This window comes from Pituophis catenifer, unplaced genomic scaffold (assembly GCF_029215685.1).
Source record: "Pituophis catenifer annectens isolate HBS135680 unplaced genomic scaffold, rPitCat1.0.hap2 SCAF_2, whole genome shotgun sequence".
NCBI lineage: Eukaryota > Metazoa > Chordata > Lepidosauria > Squamata > Colubridae > Pituophis > Pituophis catenifer.
Genome location: NW_027256882.1, coordinates 24,559,265 through 24,572,464, shown reverse-complemented (window position 1 = coordinate 24,572,464; position 13,200 = coordinate 24,559,265). Strand labels below are relative to the sequence as shown.

Here is a 13,200-nt window from a genome sequence, read left to right as displayed (position 1 = left end):
CTGGATGACTGAGAATCTCCATAAAAACATCCTAGACCTGTTTGGGTTCCTGGGGAATGCCGTTCCTGCGTTCAAAGTAATCCAGACAGGAATCCCAAAACCACAAATACTTAAAACTGCCTTTATTGTAAGGTTGCAATTATGGAATCTTGGAAGTCTGAAAGCATGTGTCCCTTCCATTGCCTTTATTTTCTAGAGCAGGGGTCTCCAACCTTGGCAACTTTACGACTGGTGGACTTCAATTCCTAGAATTCCTCAGCCAGCGCATGCTGGCTGAGGAATTCTGGGAATTGAAGTCCACAAGTCGTAAAGCTGTCAAGATTGGAGACCCCTGTTCTAGAGAATTAGGAAGGGGCCCTTCTGTGATGCTCTCCATGCTCCCATTTCTTCTATGGGTTGAGAGGTGTCTTGTCTAACCATTGCCTAGGCTAGGGGTCTCCAAACTTGGCAATTTTAAGACTTGTGGGCTTCATGCTGGCTGGGGAATTCTGGGAGTTGAAGTCCACAAGTCTTAAAATTGCTAAATTTGGAGAGCCCCGGCCTAGGTCGGTGTTTCTCATCCTTGGCAACTTTAAGATGTGTGGACTTCCACTCCCAGAATTCATGCTGGTTTGGAATCGAACGAAGTCCCTGCATCTTAAAGCTGCCAAGGTCTAGAAATACCGCAGCCCATCGTCCTGCTCCCAAGGTTATTCCATTAACATCTCAGCTGGTGGGTGCCTCTGGACGAGCACAATCAAGAAAAACGCAAGACGTTAACCGTGAGATGCAAATAAAAGCTCATCGACATCTCACACGTTACGCTGATCATTCAATTATTAAAGGATTGTAGAGATCATCCTTAGGTTAAAGGGCCAACTACCGCCTCCTGCAGGAACAAAACGGTACTTTAGCTAAATGTCTACGGAGTTTCTCAAGTCATCCAGGTCATGGAGTTGAAGTCCACAAGCCTTAAAGTTGTCAAGGTTGGAGACCCCTGAGGTAAAGTACCAACTGAACTTTCTGGTTTTTCTTTGAAGACATTTCGCTTCTCATCCAAGAAGCTTCTTCAGCTCTTGACTTCCATTCCCCACCCATCCAGTCAAAGCTGAAGAAGCTTCTTGGATGAGAAGCGAAACCTCTTCAAAGAAAAGCTTTGCTGGCTGAGGAACTCTGGGAGTTGAAGTCCACAAGCCTTAAAGTTGCCAAGGTTGGAGACCCCTGCTTTAGCTAGTTCTTAAAGTGACAGTAGAATGGGCCATCCCTACTTCCCAAGGGAGAGAATTCCACAACATGAGGGCACCTCTAAGAAGGTCTGTTGAGGGCCCACACCGCATTTGCCTCACTAGGAATGTGAATCTGCAACGGGCCCTTTCTCAATGATCAAGCAGACAGATTACAGGTAGTCCTCGTACTTACAGCCATTCGTTTAGTGACCGTTCGAAGTTACAGTGGCATTAAAAAAAGGCGACTTATGATCATTTTTCACACGACCCATTGCAGCATCCTCAGGGTCATGTGATCGAAATTCGGACACTTGGCCATTGAGTCATGTTTATGATGGTTGCAGTGTCCCCCCCCCCCGGGGTCATGTGATTCACCTGTTTGCCACCTTCTGACAAGACAGTAACAGAGTTGGAAGGGACCTTGAAGGTCATCTAGTCCAACCCCCTGCTCACTCAGGAAACCTGTACTAGGGATTTGAAATGTCGCCAAACTGCCGACATTTCTGATGGACAAGTTCAGTGTCTTAGCCACTGAGCCATCTAGTCAACTGAATGGGGAAGCCAGGTTCACTTAACAACCGTGTGACTAAAATAACGGCAGTGATTCACTTAACCTCTGTGGCAAGAAAGGTTGCAAAATGGGGCAAAGCTCATTTAACGAACGTCTCGCTTAGCCGCAGAGATTTTTGGACTCGATTGTGGTCGTAAAGTCGAGAATCATCGTTATAATCTCTTTGGAACGTCGCCTGATTCATCTTCCTTTGTTTTCTTTTTTTAACGAAGCGATCGGCTGGCGGACAGATGGACGACAATGAGGAAACCGTCGATGTGACGGCTCCTGGATTCCTGGAACCATGTGTTTCTTTCCTGGAAACAGCCCCCGACATTTCGGATTTCCACAAAGTGGAAGCGATCTGTGAGATCCAACACGGCTCGGTGGGTCTGCCAAGCATGATCCCTGTGCTGGAAGAAGGCCATTCCGTCGAAGGGACGTCTTACATCTGCTCCGATTGTGGGAAGAGTTTCTGTAGCATCTCCAGCCTGATCAGCCATCAAAAGCGAAACCACTCAGGGGAGAAGCCTTACAAGTGCGCGGACTGCGGGAGGAGCTTCCACCAGAGCTCGGATCTCGTGAAACACGAGAGGATCCACACGGGAGAGAAGCCGTACAAGTGCACCGTGTGCGAGAAGCGCTTCAATCAACGCTCCTACCTGATCGTTCACGAACGCTTCCACACGGCGGAGAAGCCGTACAAGTGCTTCCTCTGCGGGAAAAGCTTCTGCTCCAATGCCCACCTCATGACCCATCAGAGGACCCACACGGGGGAACGGCCCTATCAGTGTCCCGAGTGCGGGAAGCGTTTCACAACCAGCTCCAACTTTGTCAACCACAAAAAGACCCACACGGAAGAGAAACCTTACAACTGCTCCCTCTGCGAGAAGAGCTTCAAACGCAGCTCGAACCTGATCCAGCACGAGAGGACCCACACGGGCGAGAAGCCGTACACCTGCCTCACCTGCGGGGAGAGTTTCGCTTCCAATTCGGGTCTCGTGAAACACCAGCGGAGCCACACGGGGGAGAGACCTTACAAATGCTCGTACTGCGGGAAGTGCTTCAGCCAGAGCATGATCCTCACCCAGCACGAGAGGACGCACACGGGCGAGAAACCCTGCAAATGCCCAGCTTGCGGGAAAAGCTTTCGCTCCAGCTCGGATCTCGTGAAGCACAAAAGGATCCACACTGGGGAGAAACCCTATAAATGTTCCCTGTGTGGGAAAAGCTTCACCACCAGTTCGGATGTGGTGAAGCACGAACGGACCCACACGGGCGAGAAACCCTACAAATGCGGCACTTGTGGGAAAAGTTTCAGCCAGAGCGCACACCTCATGCAGCACCAGAGAATCCACACGGGGGAGAAACCTTACTCCTGTCTGATTTGCGGCAGGTGTTTTACCTGCAGCGCGCACTTAGTGGTCCACAAACGGACCCACAAAGATGGGGAGGGGTTAAAAGTATAACTGTCGGTGTTGTCTCAGGCTGGTGGGTTCTGGGTTGTATTTACCGGCAGGCCTGCTGTGTGTTTACCGGCAGGCCAAGATGCTACTCGGCGACAAAACTAATCCCAAGTTTTGTTTGCTGCCACGAAGCCAGATGTCTCTAAACCTAACTAGAATCCAGAATAGAGGAGGGTAGAAAAAGTAATCTGTTTTTTTATTATGCATGGGGGGAAAAAAAGAAAGAAAATCGAGTTTAGGAGAGAAGCCATAATTTTTCCCACTCCAATCCAGACCGGATGGTGGGGAGGCGGGATGTCTGGAGGTCGCTTTGGCAAAATTGGCGGTAAACCCGAGATGAATTTAACTGGATTACACTTGCCAAAACCCAGTATATTGTGATTTTCATGAATTATTATGTGTGGTTCCTTTGTAATAAATAGATGGCTGCTGGTTGTGTCTTTTCTTTTGGGCCTTTTTTTTTTTTTTTTTTTTTTGACAAAGGCCTCAATCTTTGGGCTGTGCTGAGTCGGAAACTCTGAAATCACAGATTTTATCCCCCACCCTCCGAAATTGGAGTTCTCCTCAGCAGCTTTTGCAGGAGAGATCAAAAAAAGCCAAAATGGCAGCCACAACCTTATAGAACAGGGGTCTCCAACCTTGGCAACTTTAAGACTTGTGGACTTCAACTCCCAGAATTCCTCAGCCAGTTGGCCAACAGGAATTCTGGGAGTTGAAGTCCACAAGTCTTAAAAGTTGCCAAGGTTGGAGACCCCTGTTATAGAATACAAGCTCTGCCTCTTTTTTTACAAATACAGATAGTTCTCGACTTTCCATCACAATTGAGCCCAATATTCCTGTTGTTAAGTGAGACATTTGTTAAGTTCGTTTAGTGGCCATTCAAAGTTACAACGGCACTGAGGAAAGTGACCTCTGACCCTTTTTCACACTTATGGCCGTTAATGGCATCCCCATGGTCAACTGATTTACATTCGGATGCTTGACAACATATTTATGACGGTTACGGTGTCCCGAGGTCACGTGATCCCCTCTTGCGACCTTCTGACAAGCAAAGTCAGTGGGAAAGCCAGATTCACTTAACAACCATGTTACTGAGCAACAGCAGAGATTCACTTAACACACGCGGCAAGAAAAGTCGTAGAATGGGACAAAACTCACTTCACTAATTTCTCACTTAGCCATATAAAATGTCTGCGCTCAGTTGCGGTCATAAGCCGAGGATTACCCGTACAGGTAATTAGTGTGAATTCAAATAGGGCGATACTGGATTTGCAGTAAGATTATAGACTGAACCTGAGTTGCGTTTAATGCAAAGCAAAATTCAATGAGTGGGACACCTGAGTTTGGACAGCTGCCACTGGGATTTTAGATGCTTAATTGTTGTGCATACAAAATGGTGAAAAGGACAGTTCCATTCTAGGAAAGCTCAAAAAAAGAAAACTCATTTTGAAGAACCAGAACAGGAGATACGGTATTTATTTATTTTATTTTATTTTATTTTATTTTATTTTATTATTTTATTTTATTTTATTTTATTTTATTTTATTTTATTTTATTTTATTTTATTTTATTATTTTATTTTATTTTATTTTATTTTATTTTATTTTATTTTATTTTATTTTATTTTATTTCTACACCGCCCTTCTCCCGAAGGACTCAGGGCGGTGTACAGCCTGATTAAAAGCACAAAGACAGACAAAATTTAAAAATAATTAAAATTATTAAATGATAGGCTCAATTTAAAACCCCAAATTTAAAATCCCATTTTTAAAAACCCAATTAAAATCTTTACCTTGATAGCCCAGCCTGGTGGAACAACAAGGTTTTGAGGGCACAGCGAAATACACGGAGATCAGAGATTTTACGAATTTCTGGGGGCAGCTCATTCCAAAGGGCAGGGGCTCCCACAGAGAAGGCCCTCCCCCTGGGTGTCGCCAGCCGGCATGGTAGCTGCTATACTTTGGATATTTTTATTAAAATGTATTTATTTATCTCCTGCCTTTATTATTTTTACAAATAAGGCGACAAATGTATCCAACACACCTTCCAACCCGACGTATGTACGCATACAGCGACATATACATATACTGTACATATATAGACATACCCAATTCCAGCAACTGTTCTTTATTTTTTAGCCTCCAGTCCCCTACTCCTCTATGATGCTCTTCTCTGCACTCTTTCTAGTGTCTCCATATCTTTTTTACATCGTGGCGACCAAAACTGAATGCAGGATTCCAAGTGTGGCCTTACCAAGACATTATAAAGCGGTATTAACACTTCACGTGATCTTGATTCTATCCCTGTTAATGCAGCCTAGAACTGTGTTGGCTTTTTTGGCAGCTGCTGCACATTGCTGGCTCATATCTAAATGGTTGTCCACTATATTAGCTTTAGTGACCGTTCATTTAGTGACAGTTCCAATGGCACCGAAATAAGTGACTTATGACCATTTTTCACACTTATGACCTTTACAGCATCCCCGTGATCACGTGATCAAAATTCAAACGCGTGGCAACGGACTCATATTTATGATGGCCGCAGTGTTCCTGGGGGGAGGGGTCAGGTGATCCCCTTTTACAACCGTCTGAAGAGCAAAGTCAGCGGGGAAGACAGATTCACTTCACAAACTTGTTAACAACTGCGGGGACTCGTTTTAACAAACGGGGGGGGCAAGAGAGGTAATATTAGGGCAATGTTCACTTAACAAAGGTTTCACTTAGCAACCGAGATTCGGGGCTCGGTTGTGATCGTAAGTCGAGGACTATCTGTACTGTAGATAGTTCGGGTTTGTCCCAGAAGAAGGAAGCTGAGGAGCTGGAAAGAAAGCTGAGGAGAATATCAAGGATGGTGGAAACTTCTGGATAATATGCGAAGGGTGATCGGATTTCTCCGGTGGGTGTGGATTTATTATCCATCACCCCCAGGAGTAGACAAGAATATGCCATATGTACTCATTTAGGATAATGAACTATAGAATGGAAGTCTCCAGAATGACATCCAAGCTTTTGTAACAGGGGTCTCCAATCTTGGCAACTTTAAGATTTGTGGACTTCAACTCCCAGAATTCCCTCAGTTACTACTATGTAGTAAATTGGGAGGCCGATTAATTTATTTTTAGTTATCTTAACTTTTATATTATATGTTATTTTAATTTTCGGCTGTTCACCGCCGAGTCCCTTCGGGGAGAAGGATGGTATATAAATTCAATAAATAATAATAATAATAATAATAATAATAATAATTGAGCAAGTTTCCACATATACTGTACCTATGCATTTGGTTTTTCTTGCCTAAATGTAGAACCTCCTTCAAATAAACCAGAATTTAATCGAAGCCAATCCTTGTTATTGAAAATATTACCCAAAGAGGCTCCTTTCTTCTTCCCATCACCATTGTAACTTCGACCAGTTGCTAAGTGACCGATTGTCCTTGACTTACAACCATTCATTTAATGGCTGTTCAAAGTTACAACCGCACTAAAAAAAAGTGACTCATGACTGCTTTCCACTTATGACCATTGCAGTAGCCCCATGGCCACATGATCAAAATTCAGGTATTTGATAACTGACATGTATTTATGATGGTTGCAGTATTTCCAGGTCATGTGATCACCTTTTGCGACCGTCTGACAGGCCAAATCAACGGGGAAGCCGGATTCGCTTAACAACTGCATTATTAACTTAACAACTTCCGAGGATTCACTTAACAACTGTGGCAAGGAAGGTCATAAAATGGGGCACAACTCCCTGAACACCTGTCTGTTATTAGCAACGGAAATTTTGGGCTCAATTGTGGTCATAAATCAAGGACAACCCATAGTGGAGTGGAAACAGGGTTCGGGTTAGGGTCAGGAGCCTGAGTGGCGTAGGAGGCTAATGCCTCCTACTAAGGCAGCATTTAACATCCAGCTGCCTGCAATTACTGCAAGTTCAATTCTCACCAGGCTCAAGGTCGACTCAGCCTTCCATCCTTTCTAAGGTGGGTAAAATGAGGACCCGGTTTGTGGGGGCAATAACCTGACTTTGTATAAAATATACAAAAGTATGAAGGCTATTGCTTAACGCATTGTAAGCCGCCCTGAGTCTCCGGAGAAGGGCGGCATATAAAAATAAATAAAAATTAAAAAAATATATATTCCTTCCCCTCTTTCTGCAAAACTCAAGATGCTCTCTGGGGAAATTACAGATTACACAGTATTTAACTATATCAGTGGTTTTCAAACTTGGCAACTTTAAGATGTGTGGACTTCAATTCCTGAAATTCTCCAGTCAGCCTGCTTCTCTTTCCCTTCATTTTAAACTTTTTACTCGCTACCGAACCACATCGTTCTCAGCTACTTCTGTGCCAAACGTAACTATGCGTGAGATATTTTAACCCAAGCGATTACTGATAAATGGGAGAAGTCCACTGAGGTGCTGTACCTCAAGAAAGATTTGTGGCTGAGCTTCTAAACCAAAAAAAAAAATTATTTATTTGAAGAACATAGCATTACAGGTAATATGTACAAGTGGTGTACAAGACGATAATTATCAACATTAATATTGTAAGCTCGCTCCAACCTCAATTATTCAGGCAGATTGGGGGGGGGGGGAAATCAGAAAATCTCAGGTAAAGTTGTGCATGCATTTCCTAACTCTCCCCTCCCAAGATAAAAACCCTGCTTTTTAAAGGTTCAAAGCTTGTGGTGAGATCTTGAAGTGGCCGTGTCCTCACTTGTGTGTCCAGTTGCTGCATTAAACATGCACTCTTGAGCCATAAACATTCACTGTCTTTGGAGAAACGGCAGGGAAGCCAGCAAGAGTCAGGAAAAATAATGTGCTTTTCTGTCTGAACTGGATCTGCCGGTGTCAAATGGATCCTTAGTTAAGGCCTGGGAAAGTGATGGCTGACCTTTCTCCAGCCAGTTTCCTTTAGAAACAAAATTTTACAGCTTTTCTGCTGCAACCATGATATGGCCAGGTAGACAAGGAGACGACACAATTTGGACAAAGGCAGAGCTGTCCAGAAGATGGAGGCTGCAGCAATGTGGCTGAAACTCCCATTGGCTTTGCTTCCGTCTCATTGTTGCGGCCATCTTGACTTTTTTGCCCGGATCCTGCAGAACATCCCAGGCACGGGAGTGAAACAAGGACGCTGTCCAATTTAATGTCCACGTCCGTGGTGGTTTAGATCCTTAAATGTTGGCGGTAGAGTTCCTCATAAAAGCTCGGGGAGAGATTTTCTTGATTTGGCAGACCGAGGTTCGCTTAACAAAAAAAAGCAGAGCACGGGAAAAAGAGGATCCAAGATGGATACAGAAAATCTAAGAGAGGTAGCCATGCATTGCCCTTTAGAGTGTCTTGGAGGTCTGGGTCACATTCCAGTTGTGTCCCAGTGTACGCCAACAACTTTGGGGAGCTGGAAAAGCCCAATTTTTGAAAGAATGATTTGTGCAGCTAAGATTCTTGCCGTTTCTTCCTCCCGACCCATCAAATACATCAGTCCACACAACCACTTTTTTGTCCTCCTTTTTGAGGACTAGTAATTTTTGCAGGCATGTCGTCGAATAAGGCAAATAATTCTTTGGCAGGGTTAGGCGGAAGATGGGGTGTCGCTGCCAAGCTGCCACAGTTGCATAGCTGTACCTGAAGAGCCGCAATGTACCTGAATCACCTTGTTAACCAAAGACACGCATGTAGTTTTTCACTCAGGCATTGAGAAGTAAGCCATTTATATTACAGGCATTAAAAAGGTAGCATTCCCAACTGCAGGGATAAATAAATATTTGAATATACTCATGCTTCCCCCCCACCCCAAAAAAACATAGACATGTACAGATTCTTTCTGTATAATACCACACCCATCTCTTCCGATCTCAAATATTAAGACATGTCAGCAAAGGAAAGGCATTTGAGACATAATTATTCTTTAAGCAATCGTGTGTGCAGTTCATATGCAGAAATAGAGACAACTGCTACTTTATAGGACAGTGATGGCTGTGCGTGCGCACTTCATGCACTTCGCGTGCGTGTGTCTGGCCCGCAATCCGAAGAGGAGCTGCCTAGGGCGCATACACACGCCCGAAAATGAACTTCCGGTTTCAGCTACTGAACTTCCGGTTTCAGCTACTCTTCCGGGCTTCTGGCGCACATGCACACGCAACGATCAGCTGACCGGCGCCCATGCTCAAGCAGGAAAACGGACGAGCAGATCTTCTAGTTTCCAGCACTGCCGCATGCAAAAAGGCCAGCTGATCGACGCATGCACGCATGTGCACCAGAAATCCGGAAGAGGAACAGACACGTGCCAGACGACATGGCTCCATGTGCCACTTCGGGCACACGTGCCATAGGCTCACCATCACGGTTATAGGATCTCCAGGACTTCTCCCTGACCTGCTATAAAGTCCAGAAAATTCCAAATTCCCTCCAGTTATTAGCTAATTCGGCCGTTTTCTCCCAAAAGGCCAAAATTGTAGAAACACAGGCCTTCTGGGAAGGAATCTATGTTGCTTTTACTTTATTTTATTTTATTTATTACATTTTTATGCCGCCCATCTCTCCTACAAGGTGATCTGGGTGGCCTTAAAAATTCAGACTCTGAAGAGTAAACCTAGAGGTTGAGACACAACCTCTATTTCCAGTCCTCAGTTTATAACCGTCATTGGGACCGGAAATAGTGTCATTAACGGTTGTAAGACGAGGCACCAGAGGTGGGTTTCAGCAGGTTCTGACCAGTTCTGGAGAACCGGTAGCAGAAATTTTGAGTAGTTTGGAGAACCGGTAGTAAAAATTCTGACTAGCTCCACCCCCATCTATTCTCTGCCTCCCAAGTCCCAGCTGATCTTGAGGAAATGGGGATTTTGCAGTATCCTTCCCCTGGAGTGGGGAGGGAATGGAGATTTTACAATATTCCTTCCCTTGCCATGTCCACCAAGCCACACCCACCAAGCCATGCCCACAGAACCGGTAGTAAAAAAATTTGATACCCACCACTGCGAGGCACCCATGTGGCCAGAAGCAAGTTTATGGCCTGGTCATTAAGTAAACGCAGAAAGTTTCTCCAGGCAAAACACCTTCTGGACCACTGAACTATATAATTTATATAGCTGCCGTATAATTTATGACGGACTTCTATTCTGTGGCTTGTTCTCTAACACTCATGTATCCAATTTGGGGCAAGAAAGATGCCCCTTCTTCAAGAATCAGTTTCATCTTATCAAGACATAGATATTCTTCTTCCTTTTGCCTTAGCTGAAGAGATCAAAACCAACTCAATTACAGAGCGTCCTCGAGTTGTAACAGTTCCTTTAGTGACCATTCAAAGTTACAACGGCATTGCAAAAAGTGGCTTATGATTCTTTTTCACACTTATCACTGTTGCAACATTCCCATGGTCATGTGATCCAAATTTACCATAGATTAGGGGTGAAATGCTCCCGGTTCGGACCGGATCGCCCGATCCGGTAGTGATGGTGGCGGGTGGTTCAGAGAACTGGTAGCAAAAATCCTTGTGCCCCCCCACATGCCCAACTGAGCTTCACAATCATCAGAGGCTTTTTTTTTTTACTTTTAAAAGCATTTTTTCTACAACCTTTTCCGACGAAAAAATGCTTTTAAAAGTAAAAAAAAAAAGCCTCTGATGATCGCGTGGCTCAGCTGGGATCATCAGAGGCTTTTCAAAGCATTTTTTTCTGCAACCTCTTGGCTGAAGAGGTGTTAAAAAAATGCTTTGAAAAGTCTCTGAGGATCCCAGCTGAGTTGCCTGATCGGCAGAGAGGCATTTTTTAAAAAGCCTCTCTTGACGATCCCAACTGAGTTGCCTGATCGGCAGAGGCTTTTCAAAGCATTAGAAAAAATGCTTTGAAAAGTTAAAAAAAAAAAGTTGGCCACACCCACCGTCACATTACCCCATCAAGCCACGCCCCCAGAACCCGTAGTAACAAATTTTACATTTCATCCCTGCCATAGATGCTTGGCAACTGACTCACATTTATGACAATTGTAGTCTCCCTGGTCCCCTTGTGCGACCTTCTGAGAAGCAAAGTCAATGGGGAAGCCCGTTTCACTTAACAACCGTGTTACTAACATCACAAATGCAATGATTCACTTAACAACCGTGGCAAGAAAAGTCGTAAAAATGGGCCAAACTCACTTAAGAAATATAAACTCACTTAGCAACATAAATTTTGGGCTCAATTGTGGTCGTTAAGTCGAGGACCACCTGTATTGGTTTGGGCCTGAGCATTGAAAAGCATCTTTCAAAATCAGCTTGGCATTCTTCCAGATGTGGCCAATCAAAGCCCTCCGAGGAGCTCACAGGCAGAAGAAACCGTGGCAGCCTTGTGCCACGGTGGTCCATGCCTTCTGCAGATTAACAAGAGTTGGGAGGGACCTTGTAGGTCATCTAGTCCAACCCCCTGCTCAAGCAGGAGTTCCTACTACACCATTTCTGACAGATGGCAGTCCTGTCTCTCCTTTGAAAGCCTCCGGTGATGAAGCTCCCACAACTTCTGAAGGCAAAAGCTGTTCCATTGGTTGATTGTTCACCCTGTCAGAAAATTTCTCCTTATTTCCAGGTTGAATCTCTCCTTGTTCAGTTTCCATCCATTATTTCTTGTCTGGCTTTGGAAAATAGCTTGACCTCTTCCTTTCTTCCCTCCATAGAAGTTCACAAAATTTCTCATCTATATGCATCCCTCTTTATTGTTAATCGGAAATGGAGGAAATACAGGTAGTCCTTCTTACAACCATTCATTTAGCGACCGGGTAGTTACAATGGTGCTGAAAAAAGCGGTCCTTGCTCTTATGACTTCTCCAGCATCCCCACGGTCATGTGACCAAAATTTGGGTGTTTAGCACCTGCACGTTTCTACAATGGGGGATATGTGACCATCATCTATGACCTTCCCAGCCGGCTTCCGATAAGCAAAAATCAATGGGGGTGGAGGTGGAAGTTGGATTTGCTTAAGGCTTGATTGCTTAATAATTAAATATTAGAACCTGGGTGGACTTCAATTCCCAGAATTCCCCAGCCAACATGGCTGCCTGGGGAATTCTGGGAGTTAAAAGTCCATACATCTTCAAGCAGCCAAGGTTGAGAAACGACGATTTCTCAGAGTTCTACACTGTATATGAATTACAGATAGTCCTTGACTTACGGCCACAGTAGAGTCCAAAATTTCTGCCGCTAAGCGAGACACTTGTTAAGTGAGTTTTGCCCCCACTTTATAACCTTTCTTGCCACAGTTGTTAAATGAATCATTGCAGGTGTTAAATCAGTCACAGGGTTGTTAAGTGAATCCGGCTTCCCCGTTGACTTTGCTTGTTAGAAGGTCGCAATGGGGGAATCACCTCTCACCCTGGGGGCACTGCAACCGTCATAAATATGAGTCAGTGGCCAAACATCTGAATATTCTCCTTTATTGGCATCTGAATTTTATTTATCGGACTTATTGGACTTATATGCCACCCTTTCTCCATAAGGACTCAGGGCGGCCCACAGCAATAAGCAACAATAAGTCCAAATTAAAATTCAAACAATAAAAGAATCTAAAATTCCCATTAAAACCCCTTCAGTCCAGGCCAGCCTGGCGAAACAACCATGTTTTAAGGTCACGGCGGAAAGAGCGAAGGTCGGGGGTCACCCGGAGTTCTAAGGGGAGCTGATTCCAGAGGGTAGGTGCGCCTACAGAGAAGGCTCGCTCTCTAGGGGCCGTCAGCCGACATTGCTTGGCCGACGGAAACCCAAGTAGGCCCTTTTGATCACATGACAGGAATTTTGATCACATGACCATGAGGAAGCCACAACAGTCGTGAGTACGATAGTTACAAGTCACTTTTTTCTTTTTTCAACACTGTTCAGTAGTGGGATTCAAATCCCGTCGCTACCGGTTTGCTCGTGGGCGCTCGCACAAGGCTTCTGCACATGCGCAGAGACGTCCGGGCGGGTCGGCAGAGCCTCCTGCCGCTGCCGCTACCGGTTTGCCCAATCCAGG

General features: G+C 44.8%; 1 protein-coding gene across 1 annotated transcript in view; it reads left to right on the top strand.

The window, feature by feature from the left end:
- Positions 1–13,200, top strand: part of LOC139310008 (zinc finger protein 585A-like) — a 47,857-nt gene that overhangs the window by 13,353 nt on the left and 21,304 nt on the right. The window contains exons 4-5 of the mRNA XM_070934185.1: positions 2,315–2,384; positions 2,451–3,165. Of these exons, the coding sequence (XP_070790286.1) occupies positions 2,315–2,384; positions 2,451–3,165 (785 nt within the window). The remainder of the gene's footprint in view (positions 1–2,314; positions 2,385–2,450; positions 3,166–13,200) is intronic.